This window comes from Bufo gargarizans, chromosome 1 (assembly GCF_014858855.1).
Source record: "Bufo gargarizans isolate SCDJY-AF-19 chromosome 1, ASM1485885v1, whole genome shotgun sequence".
Lineage (NCBI taxonomy): Eukaryota > Metazoa > Chordata > Amphibia > Anura > Bufonidae > Bufo > Bufo gargarizans.
The window spans coordinates 136847395-136872767 of record NC_058080.1 but is presented as its reverse complement, the minus strand read 5'-3'; the positions used below and the strand labels follow the sequence as shown (position 1 = coordinate 136872767).

The 25373-nt window shown below is 45.5% G+C and overlaps 1 protein-coding gene across 1 annotated transcript in view; it reads left to right on the top strand.

Annotated features, from left to right (window-relative positions):
• CORIN (corin, serine peptidase) overlaps positions 1-25373 on the top strand; it is a 521382-nt gene that overhangs the window by 467000 nt on the left and 29009 nt on the right. The window contains exons 20-21 of the mRNA XM_044298842.1: positions 4007-4181; positions 24185-24456. Of these exons, the coding sequence (XP_044154777.1) occupies positions 4007-4181; positions 24185-24456 (447 nt within the window). The remainder of the gene's footprint in view (positions 1-4006; positions 4182-24184; positions 24457-25373) is intronic.

Here is a 25373-nt window from a genome sequence, read left to right as displayed (position 1 = left end):
CAGCAACGGGATATCTGCAAAGTTTTCATTTATGTGTTACCCAGTCTAGCCATGTATGTGTGGCATAGACCAGTGGTGGGCAACCTTTTTTTTCAACTGAGCCAAATATCGCCAAAACCACGATTGAAATTTATTTCGAGAGCCACATTTTTAAAACCTAAAATATTGCGTCAACAGTACCAGTGAGGACTATTAGGGCTCATGCACACGACCGTTGCCATATTGCAGGCCGCATACGGCGGGTCCGCAATACATGGGCACTGGCCAGTGTGCAGCCCGCATCAGCCCGCATCAAGGACCCATTCACTTCAATGGGTCCAGGATCCGGGATATGAGTGCTACAGTGTGCTCCCGTGGTGCTTCTGGGTGTGCCTACGCCCCGCAAAAAAGTTGCGCATGCACTACTTTTTTGCGGTGCGGAGGCACAGCCAGAAGCACCACAGAAGCACACTGTAGCACTCATATCCCGGATCCTGGACCCATTGAAGTGAATGGGTCCATGATGCGGGCTGCACACGACCGTGCGACAGCATGCGCTACTTTTTTTGCGGTGCGGGCAGTCGGATGCGGATCGCGAACCCCATTTAAGTGAATGGGTCCGCGATCCTCATGCAGCTGCCCCATGGTCTGTGTCCGTGCATTGCGGACCGCTATTTGCGGTCCGCAGCACAGGCACGGCGCCCTTACATTCGTGGGCATGAGCCCAGAGTGTGTTTTTACATACTTTTATATGTACTTTCTTTTATTTGGATCTTGATTATTATTTCATTTTATCTTTATCATTTTTTACTTTTATTAAACTTGTCTGCAGATGTGGCTGTAATGTGGATGACGCACTTATGGGGGATATCTGTGGATGACGCACTTATGGGGGATATCTGTGGATGATGCACTTATGGGGGATATCTGTGGATGACGCACTTATGGGGGATATCTGTGGATGACGCACTTATGGGGGATATCTGTGGATGACGCACTTATGGGGGATATCTGTGGATGACGCACTTATGGGGGATATCTGTGGATGACGCACTTATGGGGGATATCTGTGGATGACGCACTTATGGGAGATATCTGTGGAGGGCACCTATGGGGGATATCTGTGGATGACACATATATAGCATAAGATGCTATATAAGTGCCCTCCACAGATATCCCCCATAAGTGCCCTCCACAGATATCCCCCATAAGTGCCCTCCACAGATATCCCCCATAAGTGCCCGCCACAGATATCCCCCATAAGTGCCCTCCACAGATATCCCCCATAAGTGCCCTCCACAGATATCCCCCATAAGTACCCTCCACAGATATCCCCCATAAGTGCCCTCCACAGATATCCCCCATAAGTGTCCTCCAGTTAGTAAAGTAATGTATTAGGGGGGGGGGAAGGGAGGAGGCAGGGATACTTGCGGTGGGGCCGGTGCACACACCGGGGGCAGCTCCTACCTTTCTGCTGCAGGACATTTCGCTCCTCCTGGACCTGAGCGGCGGCCTCTTCACCACTCCTCACATGGCCGGTGTTCTGCTGAAAGTCCGCCGCTGCCCGCCCTTCTGCTGCTGTGCGCAGCGTGACATCTCACCCTCCGTCATGCGCCTCCTGCCCCGCCTGCCTGCTTCATTCATAAAGTGGAAGGAGCAGACAGACGGGGCAGGAGGCGCATGACGGACATTTTGAAAGCTTGACATTTTGCAAGAAAGGCCGCCCACCCGCCAGCCCGAACCAAAGGATAAAAAGAGCCGCATGTGGCTCGCGAGCCGCGGGTTGCCGACCACTGGCATAGACGGACTGGAACCGGGGGCTGTATTCCTAGCTTTAGTCTGTGATAGGAAAAGCTTTGGAAGGGAGAGAAAGCTGTGACATGTGCTCCCTCTTAGGCTACTTAGACTCACTGATCTCTGCATTATCTTTAGAAGGAGAGAAGGAGTAAGACAAAGAAGAGAACTAGAGAACCTATAGTCTGCAGAGTATTGTCAGCAAGGTAACCTGCTACCAAAAGGTGTTTTTTATATATATATATATATATATATATATTTTTTTTTTTATATATATATATATATATATATATATATATTTTACAATAATACACATACATACAGGTCCTTCTAAAAAAATTAGCATATTGTGATAAAGTTTATTATTTTCTATAATGTATTGATAAACATTAGACTTTCATATATTTTAGATTCATTACACACCAACTGAAGTAGTTCAAGCCTTTTATTGTTTTAATATTGATGATTTTGGCATACAGCTCATGAAAACCCAAAATTCCTATCTAAAAAAATTAGCATATCATGAAAAGGTTCTCTAAATGAGCTATTAACCTAATCATCTGAATCAACTAATTAACTCTAAACACCTGCAAAAGATTCCTGAGGCTTTTAAAAACTCCCAGCCTGGTTCATTACTCAAAACCGCAATCATGGGTAAGACTGCCGACCTGACTGCTGTCCAGAAGGCCATCATTGACACCCTCAAGCAAGAGGGTAAGACACAGAAAGAAATGTCTGACCGAATAGGCTGTTCCCAGAGTGCTGTATCAAGGCACCTCAGTGGGAAGTCTGTGGGAAGGAAAAAGTGTGGCAGAAAACGCTACACAACGAGAAGAGGTGACCGAACCCTGAGGAAGATTGTGGAGAAGGACCGATTCCAGACCTTGGGGGACCTGCGGAAGCAGTGGACTGAGTCTGGAGTAGAAACATCCAGAGCCACCGTGTACAGGCGTGTGCAGGAAATGGGCTACAGGTGCCGCATTCCCCAGGTCAAGCCACTTTTGAACCAGAAACAGCGGCAGAAGCGCCTGACCTGGGCTACAGAGAAGCAGCACTGGACTGTTGCATGTCATTCGGAAATCAAGGTGCCAGAGTCTGGAGGAAGACTGGGGAGAGGGAAATGCCAAAATGCCTGAAGTCCAGTGTCAAGTACCCACAGTCAGTGATGGTCTGTGTTTTATCAAGGGCAGGGTCAATGCAGCTAGCTATCAGGAGATTTTGGAGCACTTCATGCTTCCATCTGCTGAAAAGCTTTATGGAGATGAAGATTTCATTTTTCAGCACGACCTGGCACCTGCTCACAGTGCCAAAACCACTGGTAAATGGTTTACTGACCATGGTATTACTGTGCTCAATTGGCCTGCCAACTCTCCTGACCTGAACCCCATAGAGAATCTGTGGGATATTGGGAAGAGAAAGTTGAGAGACGCAAGACCCAACACTCTGGATGAGCTTAAGGCCGCTATCGAAGTATCCTGGGCCTCCATAACACCTCAGCAGTGCCACAGGCTGATTGCCTCCATGCCACGCCGCATTGAAGCAGTCATTTCTGCAAAAGGATTCCCGACCAAGTATTGAGTGCATAACTGAACATAATTATTTGAAGGTTGACTTTTTTGTATTAAAAACACTTTTCTTTTATTGGTCGGATGAAATATGCTAATTTTTTGAGATAGGAAATTTGGGTTTTCATGAGCTGTATGCCAAAATCATCAATATTAAAACAATAAAAGGCTTGAACTACTTCAGTTGGTGTGTAATGAATCTAAAATATATGAAAGTGTAATGTTTATCAGTACATTACAGAAAATAATGAACTTTATCACAATATGCTAATTTTTTTAGAAGGACCTGTACATACAGTCTGTGAAGTGTAACTCAGGCTGGCCATATACAAGAAACCTCATTTAGTGGATATCTATCTTTTCCGACACCCCAATTCACATGACTGAGGGTGCATGTGTCCTGAACAGGATGATAGTAGGAAGCCACTTCCAGACTCCTGGCTTATCTACCTGAAAACAAAAGGAGCAGGAAGTTGAAATCCATCTGTCCAGTCCTGGTCTCCCCTGACATCAGCCATCAGGGAAGAGTTGGGAGGCCCATACACAACTTAAGCAAGTCATACAGAATGACTTTTTATCTCACTTTTCTGGTATTTTGGTATTATCAGTTTATGTAATAAGATTTTATAAATGAGATGTTAATGTATAGTTTGTTCATGTCTATTCAGATTGCGGACGTCGCCCTGCAGCACGAATGAGCAAGAGAATACTTGGTGGCAGAACCAGTCGCCCTGGTAGATGGCCATGGCAATGCTCTCTACAGAGTGAACCCAGTGGGCACATCTGTGGATGTGTTCTCATAGGGAAGAAATGGGTGTTGACAGTGGCACATTGCTTTGAAGGGTGAGTTTTTCTTACAAATAGTGTACATGAATTTGGCATACTTGGTTGTTACAAAGATTCCTTCACTGGGGCATATAGCGTCATCTTCAAAATTCAAAGTAGTCAATGGTGAGTTCAAAGTATCTGTAGTAGACCCTTATATAGCCGCTTTGGGCCCTGTCACATGGGCTGAGAGTCATGCTTATTATTGGGAATGAAGGCTCCTACATATGCTCATTCCTGATAATTGCCCGGTGTAAAGGTGTTGTAGATCACTCAATGAATGAGAGCGTTTTTTATTTGTTTACATCTTTCATGTGTAAACAAAGATTTTCTGAGGACAAACAAGGAAACTGTACCAGGAGGAGTGATCGTAGTAACGATCATTCATCCCCATACATCCCTGATCATTGCTGCAGGTAAATTCACCTAATGTGTGGGCATTACTACAAAAGTTTTTTCCCACTCCATCAGTCCATCAGGCTCTTAGATAAATGTGAAAAATAAAATATTGTATAACATAGCCTATTGTTGAGCCAAGGAGCTGTGAATGTAAATTATCACTAGTTGCTTATTTTATTCATAAATCATTCCAAAAATGCAACACATAGGGGGAAATTTGTCAAAACTGGTGTAAAGAAAAAGTGCCCATAGCAACCAATCAGATTCCATCTTTCATTTCTCAGAGCTCCTTTGGAAAATGAAAGGTGGGATCTGATGGGTTGCTATGGGCAACTAAGCCAGTTTTCCTCTATACCAGTTTTGATAAATCTCCCCCATAGCTGTCAATTTTTGTGCACATTCTAGCAATACTTAAATTTAAGATAGTTTAAAAGCTATAAAGGATAAGGCCGAGAATAAATAAATCTGGGGAATTATGCCACCAATCCCAGGTAATAATATATATGTGGATTTTGCAGCACATTTAACATCAGATTTGCAAGAGTTTTATCCTTTTGCATTGCAAAAGGTTAAAAATTCACAGCAAAATATGCAATCAAGTCTGTTACACAGTCAACTCTTAACCACTTCAGCTCCCCTAGCTTAAACACCCTTAATGACCAGACCACTTTTTGCAATTCTGCACTACACTACTTTCACCGTTTATTGCTCGGTCATGCAACTTACCACCCAAATGAATTTTACCTCCTTTTCTTCTTACCAATAGAGCTTTCATTTGGTGGTATTTCATTGCTGCTGACATTTTTACTTTTTTTGTTATTAATCGAAATTTAACGAAATTTTTGCAAGAAAATGATATTTTTCACTTTCAGTTGTAATTTTTTTTTAAAAAAACGACATCCATATATAAATTTTTCTCTAAATGTATGGGTAAAAGTTATAGCGTTTACAAACTATGGTACAAAAATGTGAATTTCCGCTTTTTGTAGCAGCTCTGACTTTCTGAGCACCTGTCATGTTTCCTGAGGTTCTACAATACCCAGACAGTAGAAAAACCCCACAAATGACCATTTCAGAAAGTAGACACCCTAAGGTATTCGCTGATGGGCATAGTGAGTTCATGGAAGTTTTTATTTTTTGTCACAAGTTAGCGGAAAATTATGATTTTTTTTTTTCCTTACAAAGTCTCATATTCCACTAACTTGTGACAAAAAATAAAAACTTCCATGAACTCACTATGCCCATCACGAAATACCTTGAGGTGTCTTCTTTCCAAAATGGGGTCGCTTGTGGGGTAGTTATACTGCCCTGGCATTTTAGGGGCCCTAATGTGTGAGAAGTAGTTTGAAATCAAAATGTGTAAAAAATGCCCTGCGAAATCATAAAGGTGCTCTTTGGAATGTGGGCCCCTTTGCCCACCTAGGCTGCAAAAAAATGGCACACATGTGGTATCGCCGTACTCAGGAGAAGTTGGGCAATGTGTTTTGAGGTGTCATTTTACATATACCCATGCTGGGTGAGAGAAATATCTCGGCAAAATACAACTTTTCCCATTTTTTAATACAAACTTGGCATTTGACCGAGATATTTATCTCACCCAGCATGGGTATATGTAAAATGACACCCCAAAAGACATTGTCCAACTTCTCCTGAGTACAGCGATACCACATGTGTGACACTTTTTTGCAGCCTAGATGCGCAAAGGGGCCCAAATTCCTTTTAGGAGGGCATTTTTAGATATTTGGATCCCAGACTTCTTCTCACGCTTTAGGGCCCCTAAAATGCCAGGGCAGTATAAATACCCCACATGCGACCCCATTTTGGAAAGAAGACACCCCAAGGTATTCAATGAGGGGCATGGCGAGTTCATAGAAGATTTTTTTTTTTGGGCACAAGTTAGCAGAAATTGATTTTTTTTTAGTTTTTTCCTCACAAAGTCTCCCTTTCCGCTAACTTGGGACAAAAAGTTCAATCTTTCATGGACTCAATATGCCCCTCAGTGAATACCTTGGGGTGTCTTCTTTCCGAAATGGGGTCACATGTGGGGTATTTATACTGCCCTGGCATTTTAGGGGCCCTAAAGCGTGAGAAGAAACCTGGAATATAAATGTCTAAAAAATTTTACGCATTTGGATTCCGTGAGGGGTATGGTGAGTTCATGTGAGATTTTATTTTTTGACAAAAAAAAAACAATTTCCGCTAACTTGTGCCAATTTTTTTTCTAAATGGAGCCTTACAGGGGGGGTGATCAATGACAGGGGGGTGATCAGGGAGTCTATATGAGGTGATCACCACCCTGTCATTGATCACCCTCCTGTAAGGCTCCATTCAGACATCTGTATGTGTTTTGCGGATCCGCGGTGTCCGTGTTTTGCGGATCCATGGATCCGCAAAACACATACGGACGTCTGAATTGAGCCTTACAGGGGGGTGATCAATGACAGGGGGGTGATCACCCCATATAGACTCCCTGATTACCCCCCTGTCATTGATCACCCCCCTGTAAGGCTCCATTCAGACATCCGTATGTGTTTTGCGGATCCGATCCATGGACGACTGAATGGAGCCTTACAGGGGGGTGATCATCCCATATAGACTCCCTGATCACCCCCCTGTAAGGCTCCATTCAGAGGTCCGTATGTATTTTGCAGATCCACGGATCCATGGATCGGTTCTGCAAAACACATACGGACGTCTGAATGGAGCCTTACATGGGGGTGATCAATGACAGGGGGGTGATCAGGGAGTGTATATGGGGTGATCACCCCCCTGTAAGGCTCCATTCAGACGTCTGTATGTGTTTTGCGGATCCGATCCATGAATCCGTAAAACACATACGGACGTCTGAATGGAGCATTACAGGGGGGTGATCAATGACAGGGGAGTGATCAATGACAGGGGGGTGATCAGAGAGTCTATATGGGGTGATCACCCCCCTGTCATTGATCACCCCCCTGTAAGGCTCCATTCAGATGTCGATATGTGTTTTGCGGATCTGATCCATGGATCCATAAATCACATACGAACGTCTGAATGGAGCCTTACAGGGGGGTGATCAATGACAGGGGGGTAATCACGGAGTCTATATGGTGTGATCAGGGGTTAATAAGGGGTTAATAAGTGACAGGGGGGGTGTAGTGTAGTGTGGTGATTGGTGCTACTTATTACTGAGCTGCCTGTGTCCTCTGGTGGTCGACCCAAGCAAAAAGGGACCACCAGAGGACCAGGTAGCAGGTATATTAGACGTTGTTATCAAAACAGCGTCTAATATACCTGTTAGGGGTTAAAAAAAATCGCATGTACAGCCTGCCAGCGAACGATCGCCGCTGCAGGCTGTAGATCTACTTGCTTACCGGCCGATCCTGTGAACGCGCGTGCCTGTGTGCGCGCGTTCACAGGAAGTCTCGCGTCTCGCGAGATGACGCATAGACCGCCTCTGGACCGCGATCCTGCGTTAGGCGGTCCGGAGGCGGTTAAAGGGCTTCTGTCACCCCCCATTTTTCGTTTTTGGACTACTTAAAATCCTTATACTGCGATTTTTCACTATATAGTGCTCTTACCCTTTTTCGTTCAGTAGTTTCTTTAAAATCGGCACTTCTAAAATATGTAAATTACCTCTCTACCAGCAAGTAGGGCGGTTACTTGCTGGTAGCAGCTGCATCCTGCTTTAAAAAAAAACGCCCCCTCCTTCTGTTGATTGACAGGTCCAGCGAACGCTCTCTTCCCCTGGCTAGCCCTGTCTGCGTTCTAAATCTCGTGCCTGCGCCGTACCAGTCTTCAGTCGGCGCAGACGCACTGAGAGGAGGACGCTCGCTCTGCCACTTCTTCCTCAGTGCACCTGCACCGGGTGTAGATGCTACGTCATTGGCGCATTGAGGAAGGAGCGGCCGAGCGTGCGTCCTCCTCTCAGTTCGCCTGCGCCGACTGAAGACCGGTACGGCGCAGGCGCGAGATTTAGAACGCAGACAGGGATGGCCAGAGGACGAGAGCGCTCGCTGGCCCTTTTTTTGAAGAAGAACCATTCTTATTCTCAGTTAACTTCTGCAGTTATGTGTGGTGAAAGCGTTTAGTGATGTATTTCAGTACAAAAAGAAAAGTATATACGCAGTTTACTGTTGGTTATTTGCGGTAAAAGCGTTTAGTGACGTATTTCAGTACTAAAAGAAAAATATATACACAGTTCACTTCTGCAGTTATATGTGGTGAAACCGTTTAGTGATGTATTTCAGTACAAAAAGAAAAATATATACACAGTTTAATGTTGCAGTTATTTGCGGTAAAAGCGTTTAGTGACGTATTTCAGTACTAAGGAAAAATATATATGCAGTTCACTTCTGCAGCTATATGTGGCGAAAGCATTTAGTAGCGTATTTAATTACAAAAATAAAAATATATACGCAGTTCACTTCTGCAATTACAGTTGTGTTCAAAATAATAGCAGTCAGACATCACTAACCTGATCAATCACTGTTTTTGGTAGAAATGATATTTCTACATGGCAAATAATTTACTAGCAGGTGTAGTAGAGTAATAGAAATCCAACAGACCCAACAGTCATGACAAGCATGCTGCTGATTCTGTGTAAATAAATCACTAATTGAAAGGGGCATGTTTAAAATAATAACAGTGTGGAATTCAATTAGTGAGGTCATTAATTATTTGAAAAACAGGTGGCAATTATTTCCCTTATTTAAGGAAGGAATGTTGTACATGCTGGTTACAGTGCATTTCTCTCTGAAATTCAGAGGAAACTGGGTCATTCCAAACATTGTTCAGAAGAACAGTGTACCTTGATTAAAAAGTTGATTGGAGAGGGGAAAACATATAAAGAAGTGCAGAAAATGATAGGCTGCTCAGCTAAAATAATCGCAAATGCTTTAAAATGGCAACCCCAAAACACTGAATTCAAGTCACAGTACACTGTGAAAACAGTGAAGCATGGTGGCACAAGCATCATGATATGGAGATGTTTCTAATACTACAGTGTTGGGCCTATTTATCGCATACCAGGGATCATGGATCAGTTTGAATACATCAGAATACTTGAAGAGGTCGTGCTGCCTTATGCTGAAGAGGAAATGCCCTTGAAATGGGTGTTCCAACAAAACAACGACCCCAAAAACACCAGTAAACGTACAACATCTTGGTTCCAGACCAATAAGATTTACGTTATGGAGTGGCCAAGAAATAGAAAAGAACTGTGAATGTATTCCAATCATCCTGGGCTGGAATACCTTTTCACAGGTGCCAGAAGTTGGTTGACTCCGAGCAACACAGATGTACAGCAGTTCTGAGAAACAGTGGTTATACAACTAAATATTAGTTAAGTGATTCAAAGGAAAGCAAAATCTTCAAACATTTTCAGTTTATATAGTGAATGCTTGAGTTTGTAAAGAAGAATACAAACACTGCTATTTTTTTTGAACAGTCTAATATTCACTTTTCTTCAATTTTCTTAGAGGTACAACACAAATTTTATATATTTTTCTTAATGTTTTGATTTGGAATAGAATGTGTAGTGTTCCCAATGCATTTGTGTGTATGAAAATAAAAGCTATTAGAAGGATTTTGAGCTTTGTTCAATTTTTTAAACACACTGCTATTATTTTGAACACAACTGTATATGTGGTGAAAGCATTTAGTGGCGTATTTCAGTACAAAAAGATAAATATATACGTTGTTCACTTCTGCAGTTATATGTAATGAAAGAATTGTGTGACTTATTTAACTACAAAAAGAAAAATATATTCTCAGTTCACTTCTGCAGTTATATGTGGTGAAAGCATTTAGTGGCCTATTTCAGTACAAAAAGAAAAATATATTCTCAGTTCACTTCTGCAGTTATATGTGGTGAAAGCATTTAGTGGCCTATTTCAGTACAAAAAGAAAAATATATTCTCAGTTCACTTCTGCAGTTATATGTGGTGAAAGCATTTAGTGGCCTATTTCAGTACAAAAAGAAAAATATATTCTCAGTTCACTTCTGCAGTTATATGTGGTAAAATAGTTTAGTGGCCTATTTCAGTACAAGAATAAAAATATATTCTCAGTTCACTTCTGTAGTTATATGTGGTGAAAGCGTTTAGTGGCATATTTCAGTACAAAAAGATAAATATATTCAACGCTTTTAGGGGTGTTTAAATTTCATTTTTATGTATCAGTATGTAACAGTATGTAAGACAGAGAAGTGCCAGGCCCTGCACAGGGGAGTTGCAGAGGCCTAAATATTTCTGGCGCAGGCATAGGTTGCATCAGAGTAAGGGGGCGTGGCAGCAGGAGTCGCAGCAAGAGGCCTGAGCTCCCAGTGTCATCTAGCGATCGTGTCTTGACCAGCAACCCAGCGGTTCTTGATTGGTTAACTCGATCATCCACTTCATCCAATCAGACACCCCCAGCCAACAGTCGGTGGGTTTGTCAGACACAACCCTTAGTTGGCATGGATCGGGAGAAGACCCTGTGCCCTCACCTGTCCTCAACCTGCCTCTGTCCTTTTCTGTTCCCTCAGCAAGAGAAGTTATGAATGCTGTGGGCTCAGCTCTACTATACAGCGAGGACAGTCAGTAGCTACTGACCAGCCAAGATCTGGAGGAGACATCCGCCGCTTCCTCCACTAGGCGGGCAAGTAATGATGAGGAGAGTGGTGCGGGAGCCTGTGTTGCGACCGGTCAGGCCCCTGACCCAGAGACCATTGAGGAGGACATCAGTGACGTGCAGACAGTACTCGACGATGATGAAGCCAATCGCACTTGGGAGCTGGGTGAAGAAGGGGATTCGTCATCATCAGGAGAAGAGGGTTGCAGCTTGCCCGTGAGGCAGCGGCTGAGTTAGCAAGTCACTAGCGTGGCCGGGAGACAACAGAGTGGCAGCAGTGGGAGGTTGGGAGCCAAACGGGCACGGGGTAGACCACCCGCTTTGCAGCAGCCTACCTGCCCTGAAAGGAGTGGTGCACGGGTTCTCAGAAGCAGCTGCGGTAGCAGTCAGTCAGTGCGTAGTGTTGGGGGTAAAATCAGCTACTCGGCGGTGTGACAGTGTTTTGTGAAGCCGCCGGAGGAGGTCAACATGGCCATATGTAGAATATGTGGGCAAAGGCGTGGCCAGGGTGCCAATGTTGGCACCACAGCCCTGCATCAACATATGCAGCGTCACCATAAAGAGCCTGGGAGAACCGTGGCTCCGATGTGGTGGTCCCGCCTGCCGCAGCAACCGCTGCATCACCGAGTGGCATGCCGCACCCGATTTCAAGCAGTCAAGGCTTCACCAACTCAGCCAAAGAGAGCTGTCTGTCGTTCCCATCATCTGCTGGTCCTGATGCTCCTCCTCCTCCTACTCCTCGTCAGTCATTCCATCAGCAATAGATCACCGAAGCGATTGCAAAGAGACAACAGTATGCGTGCACGCATCCAACGGAGCAGAAGCTGAACGTGCTCCTGTCTAAGTTGCTGGTGATGCAGTCCCTCCCTTTCCAAGTGGTGGACTCTGCACCTTTCAGTGAACTGATGGCTTGTGCCGAGCATAGGTGGAAAGTCCCAAGCCGTCATTTATTTGCCAAAAAGGCAGTACCAGCCCTGCACAAACATGTTGAACAGAAGGTGCGCCAGTCCTTAAGCCTGTCAGTGTCTTCCAAAGTGCACGGCAGCGCCGGCGTGTGTAGCTGTAACTACTGTCAGGGACAATACATGTCCTTTACGGGTGGATGTGGTTGAATTTGGTTGAATGTGGTTTCTGCACAGCTACACCAGCAACTTGTCCAGGTGATGCCGCTTCCGCCTCCATGTTCTCACTCCATTGGTCCAGCGACAATGTCCCCCTCTGCCTCCTCATCCTCCAACATGTCCTCAGCCTCCACTGCAGGTACAAGTTACAGTGCCCCTCCAGCATACCACATGTGCAGGGCATGGCGGTGTCATGCTGTTCTGCACCTGGTTTGCCTTGGCGAACGGAGTCACACAGGAAAGGAACTGCTCTGTGTGATTCATCAAGAAATCGAATCCTGGCTTTCTCTGCGACAACTGAAAATCGGAACCATGGTGACCGACAACGAGAAGAACATGGTGCCGGCACTGCTTCAAGGAAGGCTGAGCCATGCGCCCTGCATGGCACACGTGTTCAATCTTGTTGTCAAGATGTTCCTGAAGTCTTCCACCCATCTGCAAGACATCCTAAAAATGGGCAGGAAACTTTGCATACACTTCAGCCACTCGTACACAGCAAAGCACGCCCTCCTTGAGCTGCAGCGGCAGAACGGCATCCCCCAACATAGGCTGATATGCAACATTCCCACTCTCCATTTGTTGGACCGACTATACGAACAGAGAAAGACCATCAACGATTTCTTGATGATGCAAGCGGATAGGAGTACTCCCCTGTGTAACTTTGATGTCAGCCAGTGGCAGCTCATGCATGACACCTGCCGATTGCTCAGGCCCTTTGAGGACTCCACGGTATTTGTCAGTCGCCAGGACTACGGGATGAACGACGTCATCCCACTGCTTCATGTCCTGGAACAGATGGTGGTAACAATGGCTGGTCAGGGGACTGGAGATGTGGTGCCTAGATCTCACGGTCACATGAGCCCTGTAGGGGCTGAACTGGAAGAGGTGGAGGAGGACATTGTAGCAGAGATAGGAGCAGAAGCAGCCAGAGGCGCTACAGGGCGATCAGGAAGATGAGACAGAGGACCCAGACACACCGTGGCAGTATTCAGTGGAGATGGAGGCAGGGAGTCCCTCTGAGTCACTTGCAAAAATGGCCCGATGCATGCTCACTTGCAGAGGGATGACTTCTGGCTCTCCACCTTGTTGGACCCTCGCTACCGGAAACTACTCACCAGCAGCAGCAGGTAGACCTGGAGCAGGACCTGAACCAGCAGGTGGTGGCATACTTGGACAGCATCCTGCCAGCCGTCATTGAAGATCCGCTGGACTACTGGGCAGCCAAAATGAATTTGTGGCCGCAACTGTCCGAGTTTGCCCTGGAAAAGCTGTCCTGCCCGGCCAGTAGTGTGGCATCAGAGTGGGTGTTTAGTGCGGCGGGGGCCATAGTTACCCCAAGGAAAACTCGCCTGTCCACCCAAAATGTGGAAAGACTGACCTTTGTCAAGATGAATCAGACGTGGATCAGCCAGGATTTCCAGCCACCAATGCCTGATGCAAATGATTACCATCGCCGGAACTGCCTGCCGGATACGGAAATCCATGTGCAAACGGATAGCATTTGTTGACGGATCCGGATGTGGATCTTTCTAACAAAAGCATTGAAACACCGGATCCGTCTCTCCGGTGTCATCTAGAAAAACGGATCCGGTATTATTATTATTTTTTGCATTTTTAAAGGTCTGAACATGCATGTGATTTTCCGGATCACGACATTAATGCATTTAAATGGAAAATAATGCTGTATCCGGCATCCTGGCAAGTGTTCCGGAATTTTGGACAGAGAAAATACTGCAGCTGCAGTATTTTCTTGGGCTAAATACCGTAAGAGTGACTGAACTGAAGACTAAAGATGAGCGAACCCGAACTGTATAGTTCGGGTTCGTACCGAATTTTGGGGTGTCCGTGACACGGACCCGAACATTTTTGTAAAAGTCTGGGTTCGGGTTCGGTGTTCGTCGCTTTCTTGGCGCTTTTTGAAAGGCTGCAAAGCAGCCAATCAACAAGCGTCATACTACTTGCCCCAAGAGGCCGTCACAGCCATGCCTACTATTGGCATGGCTGTGATTGGCCAGTGCAGCATGTGACCCAGCCTCTATTTAAGCTGGAGTCACGTAGCGTCGCACGTCACTCTGCTCTGATCAGTGTAGGGAGAGGTTGCAGCTGCGACATTAGGGCGAGATTAGGCAGTGATTAACTCCTCCAAAAGACTTCATTCGGTGATCGATCTGCAGCTGTGGATCATTGAACTGCTGCTATTCAATTGCTCACTGTTTTTAGGCTGCCCAGAGCATTTTTCATTCACTTTTTTCTGGGGTGATCGGCGGCCATTTTGTGCCTTGTGGTGCGCCAGCACAAGCTGCAGTACATTTACACAAGTACATTTAACCCTCAATAGTGTGGTTATTTTTTGGCTATATCCTACATCAGGGGCAAGCTGTCACCAAGTGCATTTAACCCTCAATAGTGTGGTTGTTTTTTGGCTATATCCTACATTGGTCAAGCTGTCACACCAAGTGCATTTAACCATCAATAGTGTGGTTATTTTTTGGCCATATACTACATCAGGGGCAAGCTGTCACCAAGTGCATTTAACCCTCAATAGTGTGGTTGTTTTTTGGCTATATCCTACATCGGTCAAGCTGTCACACCAAGTGCATTTAACCATCAATAGTGTGGTTATTTTTTGGCCATATCCTACATCAGGGGCAAGCTGTCACCAAGTGCATTTAACCCTCAATAGTGTGGTTGTTTTTTGGCTATATCCTACATCGGTCAAGCTGTCATACCAAGTGCATTTAACCATCAATAGTGTGGATATTTTTTGGCCATATACTACATCAGGGGCAAGCTGTCACCAAGTGCATTTAACCCTCAATAGTGTGGTTGTTTTTTGGCTATATCCTACATCAGGGTGAAGCTGTCACACCAAGTGCATTTAACCATCAATAGTGTGGTTATTTTTTGGCCATATACTACATCAGGGGCAAGCTGAGCCTGTCACCAAGTGCATTTAACCCTCAATAGTGTGGTTGGTCAAGCTGTCACACCAAGTGCATTTAACCATCAATAGTGTGGTTATTTTTTGGCCATATCCCAGTCTAATTCTGTCTGTAAACCTATACCTGTCACCCAGCGCCTAAATAATAGGCCTCAAATTTATAGTCAGCTAAATCTGTGGTTATTGCTGTGGCTGGGCAAGTTATTTAGTGTCCGTCAAAGCACAGTTTTTGTTCTGGGTTGAAATACAATTCCCAATTTAGCAATTCTCTAAATTAGTGGTTTCTGCTGTATCAGGCCTACTTTAAATTTATCCCTAAAAGGGTATATTAGATTCAAGGTGCTGATAGGGTCATTCTCAATAACTTCACACACACGCTACTGTGCATATATCAGTCTAATTCTGTCCGTAAACGTATACCTGTCACCCAGCGCCTAACTAATAGGCCTCAAATTTATAGTCAGCTAAATATGTGGTTATTGCTGTGGCTGGGCAAGTTATTTAGTGTCCGTCAAAGCACAGTTTTTGTTCTGGGTTGAAATACAATTCCCAATTTAGCAATTCTCTAAATTAGTGGTTTCTGCTGTATCAGGCCTACTTTAAATTTATCCCTAAAAGGGTATATTAGATTCAAGGTGCTGATAGGGTCATTCTCAATAACTTCACACACACGCTACTGTGCATATCCAAGTCTAATTCTGTCTGTAAACGTATACCTGTCACCCAGCGCCTAAATAATAGGCCTCAAATTTATATTCAGCTAAATCTGTGGTTACTGCTGTGCCTGTATTAGTGTAATACGGTACCTAAATAGATAGCCAGATAGTGTTAGGTGTCTGTAAAAAAAAAGGCCTGAATTTGAATTCAATACATTGGGACAAATAATATTTTTGTTGTTGTGGTGAACGAGAACAATGAGGAAAACATCTAGTAAAGGACGCGGACGCGGATATGGTCGTGGTGGTGTTAGTGGACCCTCTGGTGCTGGGAGAGGACGTGGCCGTTCTGCCACAGCCACACGTCCTAGTGTACCAACTACCTCAGGTCCCAGTAGCCGCCATAATTTACAGCGATATTTGGTGGGGCCCAATGCCGTTCTAAGGTTGGTAAGGCCTGAGCAGGTACAGGCATTAGTCAATTGGGTGGCCGACAGTGGATCCAGCACGTTCACATTATCTCCCACCCAGTCTTCTGCAGAAAGCGCACAGATGGCGCCTGAAAACCAAGCCCATCAGTCTGTCACATCACCCCCATGCATACCAGGGAAACTGTCTGAGCCTCAAGTTATGCAGCAGTCTCTTATGCTGTTTGAAGACTCCGCTGGCAGGGTTTCCCAAGGGCATCCACCTAGCCCTTCCCCAGCGGTGGAAGACATAGAATGCACTGACGCACAACCACTTATGTTTCCTGATGATGAGGACATGGGAATACCACCTCAGCACGTCTCTGATGATGACGAAACACAGGTGCCAACTGCTGCGTCTTTCTGCAGTGTGCAGACTGAACAGGAGGTCAGGGATCAAGACAGGGTGGAAGACGATGCAGGGGACGATGAGGTCCTAGACCCCACATGGAATGAAGGTCGTGCCACTGACTTTCACAGTTCCGAGGAAGAGGCAGTGGTGAGACCGAGCCAACAGCGTAGCAAAAGAGCAGTGGGCAAAAGCAGAACACCTGCCGCCAAGAGACTCCGCCTGCTACTGACCGCCGCCATCTGGGACCGAGCACCCCAAAGGCAGCTTCAAGGAGTTCCCTGGCATGGCACTTCTTCAAACAATGTGCTGACGACAAGACCCGAGTGGTTTGCACGCTGTGCCATCAGAGCCTGAAGCGAGGCATTAACGTTCTGAACCTTAGCACAACCTGCATGACCAGGCACCTGCATGCAAAGCATGAACTGCAGTGGAGTAAACACCTTAAAACCAAGGAAGTCACTCAGGCTCCCCCTGCTACCTCTTCTGCTGCTGCCGCCTCGGCCTCTTCTGCTGCTGCCGCCTCTGCCTCTTCCTCCACCTCTGGATGAACGTTGGCACCTGCCGCCCAGCAAACAGGGGATGTACCACCAACACCACCACCTCCGTCACCAAGAATCTCAACCATGTCACACGGCAGCGTTCAGCTCTCCATCTCACAAACATTTGAGAGAAAGCGTAAATTCCCACCTAGCCACCCTCGATCCCTGGCCCTGAATGCCAGCATTTCTAAACTACTGGCCTATGAAATGCTGTCATTTAGGCTGGTGGACACAGACAGCTTCAAACAGCTCATGTCGCTTGCTGTCCCACAGTACGTTGTTCCCAGCCGGCACTACTTCTCCAAGAGAGCCGTGCCTTCCCTGCACAACCAAGTATCTGATAAAATCAAGTGTGCACTGCGCAACGCCATCTGTGGCAAGGTCCACCTAACCACAGATACGTGGACCAGTAAGCACGGCCAGGGACGCTATATCTCCCTAACTGCACACTGGGTAAATGTAGTGGCGGCTGGGCCCCAGGCGGAGAGCTGTTTGGCGCACGTCCTTCCGCCGCCAAGGATCGCAGGGCAACATTCTTTGCCTCCTGTTGCCACCTCCTCCTACTCAGCTTCCTCCTCCTCTTCTTCCACCTGCTCATCCAGTCAGCCACACACCTTCACCACCAACTTCAGCACAGCCCGGGGTAAACGTCAGCAGGCCATTCTGAAACTCATATGTTTGGGGGACAGGCCCCACACCGCACAGGAGTTGTGGCGGGGTATAGAACAACAGACCGACGAGTGGTTGCTGCCGGTGAGCCTCAAGCCCGGCGTGGTGGTGTGCGATAATGGGCGAAATCTCGTTGCAGCTCTGGGACTAGCCGGTTTGACGCACATCCCTTGCTTGGCGCATGTGCTGAATTTGGTGGTGCAGAAGTTCATTCACAACTACCCCAACATGTCAGAGCTGCTGCATAAAGTGCGGGCCGTCTGTTCGCGCTTCCGGCGTTCACATCCTGCCGCTGCTCGCCTGTCTGCGCTACAGCGTAACTTCGGCCTTCCCGCTCACCGCCTCATATGCGACGTGCCCACCAGGTGGAACTCCACCTTGCACATGCTGGACAGACTGTGCGAGCAGCAGCAGGCCATAGTGGAGTTTCAGCTGCAGCACGCACGGGTCAGTCGCACTGCGGAACAGCACCACTTCACCACCAATGACTGGGCCTCCATGCGAGACCTGTGTGCCCTGTTGCGCTGTTTCGAGTACTCCACCAACATGGCCAGTGGCGATGACGCCGTTATCAGCGTTACAATACCACTTCTATGTCTCCTTGAGAAAACACTTAGGGCGATGATGGAAGAGGAGGTGGCCCAGGAGGAGGAGGAGGAAGAGGGGTCATTTTTAGCACCTTCAGGCCAGTCTCTTAGAAGTGACTCAGAGGGAGGTTTTTTGCAACAGCAGAGGCCAGGTACAAATGTGGCCAGCCAGGGCCCACTACTGGAGGACGAGGAGGAGGTGGAGGAGGATGAGGATGAAGCATGGTCACAACGGGGTGGCACCCAACGCAGCTCGGGCCCATCACTGGTGCGTGGCTGGGGGGAAACGCAGGACGATACGCCTCCCACAGAGGACAGCTTGTCCTTACCTCTGGGCAGCCTGGCACACATGAGCGACTACATGCTGCAGTGCCTGCGCAACGACAGCAGAGTTGCCCACATTTTAACGTGTGCGGACTACTGGGTTGCCACCCTGCTGGATCCACGGTACAAAGACAATGTGCCCACCTTACTTCCTGCACTGGAGCGTGATAGGAAGATGCGCGAGTACAAGCGCACGTTGGTAGACACGCTACTGAGAGCATTCCCAAATGTCACAGGGGAACAAGTGGAAGCCCAAGGCCAAGGCAGAGGAGGAGCAAGAGGTCGCCAAGGCAGCTGTGTCACGGCCAGATCCTCTGAGGGCAGGGTTAGCATGGCAAAGATGTGGAAAAGTTTTGTCAACACGCCACAGCTAACTGCACCACCACCTGATACGCAACGTGTTAGCAGGAGGCAACATTTCACTAACATGGTGGAACAGTACATGTGCACACCCCTCCACGTACTGACTGATGGTTCGGCCCCATTCAACTTCTGGGTCTCTAAATTGTCCACGTGGCCAGAGCTAGCCTTTTATGCCTTGGAGGTGCTGGCCTGCCCGGCGGCCAGCGTTTTGTCTGAATGTGTATTCATCACGGCAGGGGGCGTCATTACAGACAAACGCAGCCGCCTGTCCACAGCCAATGTGGACAAGCTGATGTTCATAAAAATGAACCGGGCATGGATCCCACAGGACCTGTCCATCCCTTGTGCAGATTAGACATTAACTACCTCCCCTTAACCATATATTATTGTACTCCAGGGCACTTCCTCATTCAATTCTATTTTTATTTTCATTTTACCATTATATTGCGGGGCAACCCAAAGTTGAATGACCCTCTCCTCTGCCTGGGTGACGGGGCCTAAATATATGACAATGGACTGTTACAGTGGTGGGTGACGTGAAGCATGATTCTCTGCTATGACATGCAGACTGATTCTCTGCTGACATGAAGCCAGATTCTCTGTTACAGGACCTCTCTCTTCTGCCCGGGTGCCGGGGCCTAAATTTAGGACAATGGACTGTTACAGTGGTGGGTGACGTGAAGCATGATTCTCTGCTATGACATGCAGACTGATTCTCTGCTGACATGAAGCCAGATTCTCTGTTACGGGACCTCTCTCCTCTGCCTGGGCCTAAATATCTGACAATGGACTGTTCCAGTGTTGGGTGACGTCAAGCATGATTCTCTGCTATGATATGAAGACTGATTCTCTGCTGACATGAAGCCAGATTCTCTGTTACGGGACCTCTCTCCTCTGCCTGGGTGCCGGGGCCTAAATTTATGACAATGGACTGTTCCAGTGGTGGGTGACGTGAAGCATGATTCTCTGCTATGATATGAAGACTGATTCTCTGCTGACATGAAGCCAGATTCTCTGTTACGGGACCTCTCTCCTCTGCCTGGGTGCCGGGGCCTAAATTTATGACAATGGACTGTTACAGTGGTGGGTGACGTGAAGCCTGATTCTATGCTATGACATGAAGACTGATTCTCTGGTGACATGAAGCCAGATTCTCTGTTAAGGGACCTCACTCCTCTGCCTGGGCCTAAATATCTGACAATGGACTGTTCCAGTGTTGGGTGACGTCAAGCATGATTCTCTGCTATGATATGAAGACTGATTCTCTGCTGACATGAAGCCAGATTCTCTGTTACGGGACCTCTCTCCTCTGCCTGGGTGCCGGGGCCTAAATTTATGACAATGGACTGTTACAGTGGTGGGTGACGTGAAGCCTGATTCTATGCTATGACATGAAGACTGATTCTCTGGTGACATGAAGCCAGATTCTCTGCCATGGGACCTCTCTCCAATTGATATTGGTTAATTTTTATTTATTTTATTTTTATTCATTTCCCTATCCACATTTGTTTGCAGGGGATTTACCTACATGTTGCTGCCTTTTGCAGCCCTCTAGCCCTTTCCTGGGCTGTTTTACAGCCTTTTTAGTGCCGAAAAGTTCGGGACGAAGTTCGGGTCAGGTTCGGATCCCGAACCCGAAAACTTCCGGGAAGTTCGGCCGAACTCCTCGAACCCGAACATCCAGGTGTTCGCCTAACTCTACTGAAGACATCCTGATAGATACTGAATGGATTGCTCCCCATTCAGAATCCATTAGGATAAAACTGATCAGTTTTTTTCCGGTATTGAGCCCCTATGACGGAACTCAATACCGGAAAACTTTAACGCAAGTGTGAAAGTACCCTAACTTTTGTACTGTCTGTTTGGTGCAGAATCTTAAACACCCCTACAAGGAAATAAATCTAGGTTATATTTATCTGATTTTCTGCCTACACTGAGAGGGCACTGGAGAAGAAGCTCTCCAAACAATCTAATTGGTTCAAAAAAAATTAAATGAAATTATTTGTATAATATTTTGCATTTGTACAAAATATTATATACACAACACATACATAATATTGAATTTATTGTTTTTATAGTGCATTTTGCATCCTATTAACAGAGACATAATGCTAGTGAAGCATCTGTACATGGATATGAGCCCATTATCAATTTTCATTAAATATAGTAAGTCATTATGGCAATCATTAGGCTATTCTGCCTTCGTACGGTAGCACGAAGCATATGACTTTTTTATTTAGTGAAGGTCAGTCTGTATTTATTGCCTTTCACAGAACAGTTCAGTAATTGTCGTACAGAGAATAAATTTACAAGGTGCATTAAACAGCAAGAAGATATTTGATCTATTTCTCCAGTCCTTCTGCAACTAATAGTAACTTGGTAAATTGGGTTGAAGCTGACAGCGTTATTACGTGATAAAACCATTCTACAAGAGCTATAAAGTCCACTAGACACACATTTGTTAAAGGCTAATGTTACATAAGTAATTCCATTGAATGGTTCTAATGACTTCAGGATCTCTGACCACAGGGAACAATATAGGATGACAGTTCCCTATTCTACATTATTGCTCTTCTCCCTTTAATAAGTCTATAAGTGGCTCCCCTGCAGGGCCCTGCTCTGAAGTAATGGATGTAGAAAATGTTGGCAAGAAAACGAAGCGGACATTCAGAAAAGGCAGTTCATTGTAAAGTTCTCATTACTGCAAAGCAGATTATGTTCCATCTGTGGCATGTATATATTCTAGGACACACGTACGGTATATATAGATGTGGAATGTCAATTTTATTTGCTGTTGAAGCATCTCTACTCTATAAAGGGGCAACTCTACACAGTGGGATAGAAGACCAGACGATGGCAAAAATGTAACCATGCTGATATCCGAGCCCAAATGTCTGGACAGCATGAAACTCCTACATAAATGATTGAGAAAGATGTCCTTTTTCATGGCATTTTACGAACTTTGGTTTTACATTTAAATCACATTCCTTTCTTATGTTTTCAAAGAGGTGTCTCAATAAGACAATCCTTACCATATGCCATTAGGGGATACAGACATAGAGAGTACCCCATTCAGGACCTGGCAGACCCGACAATTTTTTTTTATGGTTGGACATTCATTTGATTGACAAGTCTGTAGTGGAATACCACACTTTTCATCAAGGGCCATTAGCCACTTCTAGTGATGTTAGCTGCTCACTGCCGGTGAAAAAGGGGATGCCGTGATTAGACACAATTTATGCTGCTTTTTAATTCTCCACCCCCAATCAGCGGGACCTATGAAGGTAACTCCTCCCTGCTTCTCCATTCAGACTCCATACAGTAGCTCCCAGGCTGTCTTCACTGCTGGGTCACATATGTCACTTGGGAACATGTCACCTCTGAAGCCAGTCATTGGTTGCAGCAGCACATGTGACCCTGTTGTGCAGAAAGTTTACATGGACAGACTGGAAGTGAGTGTAGACAGCATAGGGGAGACAGAGCTAGAACTGAGCGGTCGGGAGCAGGTAACTCTAATTCCCTTCATAGGTTCTGCTGAGTGGGTGGGTGGGGAAGGGGTTTAAAAAAAGAAATTGTGGACAACCATTTTAAGGTAAATTTTATAAAAGAGTTAATCGCAACATATAATTTACAAACTGACTTTATCTGATTTTTATTCCTTGAAAGTCAAAGTCCTTATTATGAGGGAGATAGGTCATCAAACTTGATGGTCTGTGTAACAATGGTAGATTGCTTTTAAAGGAATACTGGAACCTCTTTAGAAGTTACGTCCACATTCCCCCATGTTATACATATTGTACAGTACATTCAATCAGTGTCACAGAAAGACAGCATATATTCAGCTATCAATGTGCCACTAGATATGGAGTATTCACATGTAATACTAGCTAACTATACACTATACTGTATTACTGTATTACAGTATTATAGTTTCGGATTTTTCACTTTATAAACATGCTTGTTTTTTTAGTAAGTATACGTGATGTGCGGTATTGCTCGTCTTCCAGAGAAACAGGAACTTGCCAAAGTGAAACTCCGTCTGCCCAACCTTTTTTTTTGATGGCACAATATGATATAAATGGGAGGTACCAACAAAAATGTCATGTCTATGGCCAGTTGAACCTCTCATACACTCATTTCATACACTTATATCAGCCAGCCCTGGTAGTGCAACAGGTCCTCTTCTATTCAGTATCCAAGCATCCATAATATGAAATTTGAACTCTAATAACAAACGTTCTCAGGTCTCTAAGAATCCAGAAACTTCTTCCTTACAAGAACGCGTTATCCATCTGTTTAACTCCCTAAACTGCTATTGTCTATTGTATGTTGCTCATTACATAGGGAATTCTCCAGAGAATGGAACCTTAGTGGACCTTTCACCTGTTTTGTGGCAAACTGCAGGGAGATTGTTAAAACGTAAAAGAAAAAAACTTACTTGGGCCCACCAGAGTAAATTATTCTTGGGCCCATCTGCTACATTATCAGTAATGTCTAATAGTTTTTGAATCAATGAAATAGACCCTAATGGCAAGTGATTATCTCTAAATAGTTTTTTTTCTCCAAGAACTTTGGGGCTGACTATTAGATCAGAAGCTGGGTCCACCAGAGGATCATCTGGTAGTCTGACCCTGCCTCTGTGGTCAGTAATTGGCTGCCGTGGTCACATGGGGTACACCGGCCAAAACATTACATCAAAGCTGCAGCCCAATGAACAGGATCAAGCTATGGTTGTGGATCAAAGGGGCTTCTGAAGGCGAGTTTAAGTTTTGATTTAATTATTTTAACAGCTTACCAGCAGTTTGCCACAAAAAGTTGAACTCGTTAAAGGTCTAGGACAGCTGGCTCATTCTGAGCCTAAAACTCAGTAATTTATCCACTGCATGCCAAATGCTGGTTTCAGCAAAACTTTCTACCATAGCGACTAATTATTTTTTGTCTGTACATTAAGGATTTGTATATGAGAGAATAAGAATGAGCTGTTCATTAATTGAAGATTATGTATTTTTTAGGAGGGAACATGCCGCTGTATGGAAAGTTGTATTTGGAATAAACAACTTGGATCATCCATCTGATTTCATGCAGACGCGTCTGGTTAAGACCATAATCCTTCATCCACGCTATAACAGAGCGGTTGTGGACTATGATATCAGCATAGTGGAATTAAATGAAAACATTGAGGAGACTAGCTATGTAAGACCTGTCTGCTTACCATCCAAGGGCCAGTTGGTTGAACCAGACACATATTGTTATATTACTGGTTGGGGTCATATGGGAAACAAAAGTAAGTATGAAGTAATAATATTACCATATACACTTGTAATAACATTATTTTAAATAGTAAACCCACCTGCATACTGTAAAGCACTGAGCTCAATAATAAGATATAATGCAGTAAGCTCCCATGCTACCTCTATTGGTAACTGTAGGCAGGCAGAGATGTGCCTATGTGGTGCCAATACTCTAAGAAACTAAACAGTCAACTCTTTTAGTACAGAATTCTAAGTCTATTTAAAGGGAACCTGTCACCTGGATTTTGGGTATAAAGCTGAGGACAGGGGCTGCTAGATCGCCACTAGCACATCTGCAATATCCAGTCCCCATAGCTCTGTGTGCTTTTATTGTGTCAAAAAAACTATTTTATATATATATGTAAATTAACCTGAGATGAGTCCCATCTCCTCCATGCTTCAGAGATGAGTCCAGCGTTCTCTGACTCTGAGCCCAGCCACGCCCACTGTGAAGGAGCCCAGCACTGCCCCGCATCCTCCAAATCTCATCCTTGCTCCCAGTCATCACAAAGCTAGAGCGCCGCAATCTCACGATGCACGAGCTAGCGCATGCGCAGTTCGTTCCCTAAGGCTGCTGCCAGCACAGGGAAGGAACACTATGCAGACACTGCACATGCGCTAGCTCGCACATCGCGAGATTAGGTAGCTCTAGCTTTGTGACGTCGGGGAGCAAGTAGAAGATTCGGAGTATGTGGGTGGTGCTGGGCTCCTTCACAGTGGGCGTGGCTGGGCTCCAGAAACATTAGTAACAGCTCCTTGGGCTTCTTACTTGCCTCATTTACATATATATAAAATCGGGGTTTTTTACACAATAAAAGCACAGAGAGCTATGGGGACTGGATATTGCGGATGTGCTAGCGACGATCTAGCAGCCCATGCCCTCAGCTCTATACCCAAAATCCAGGTGACA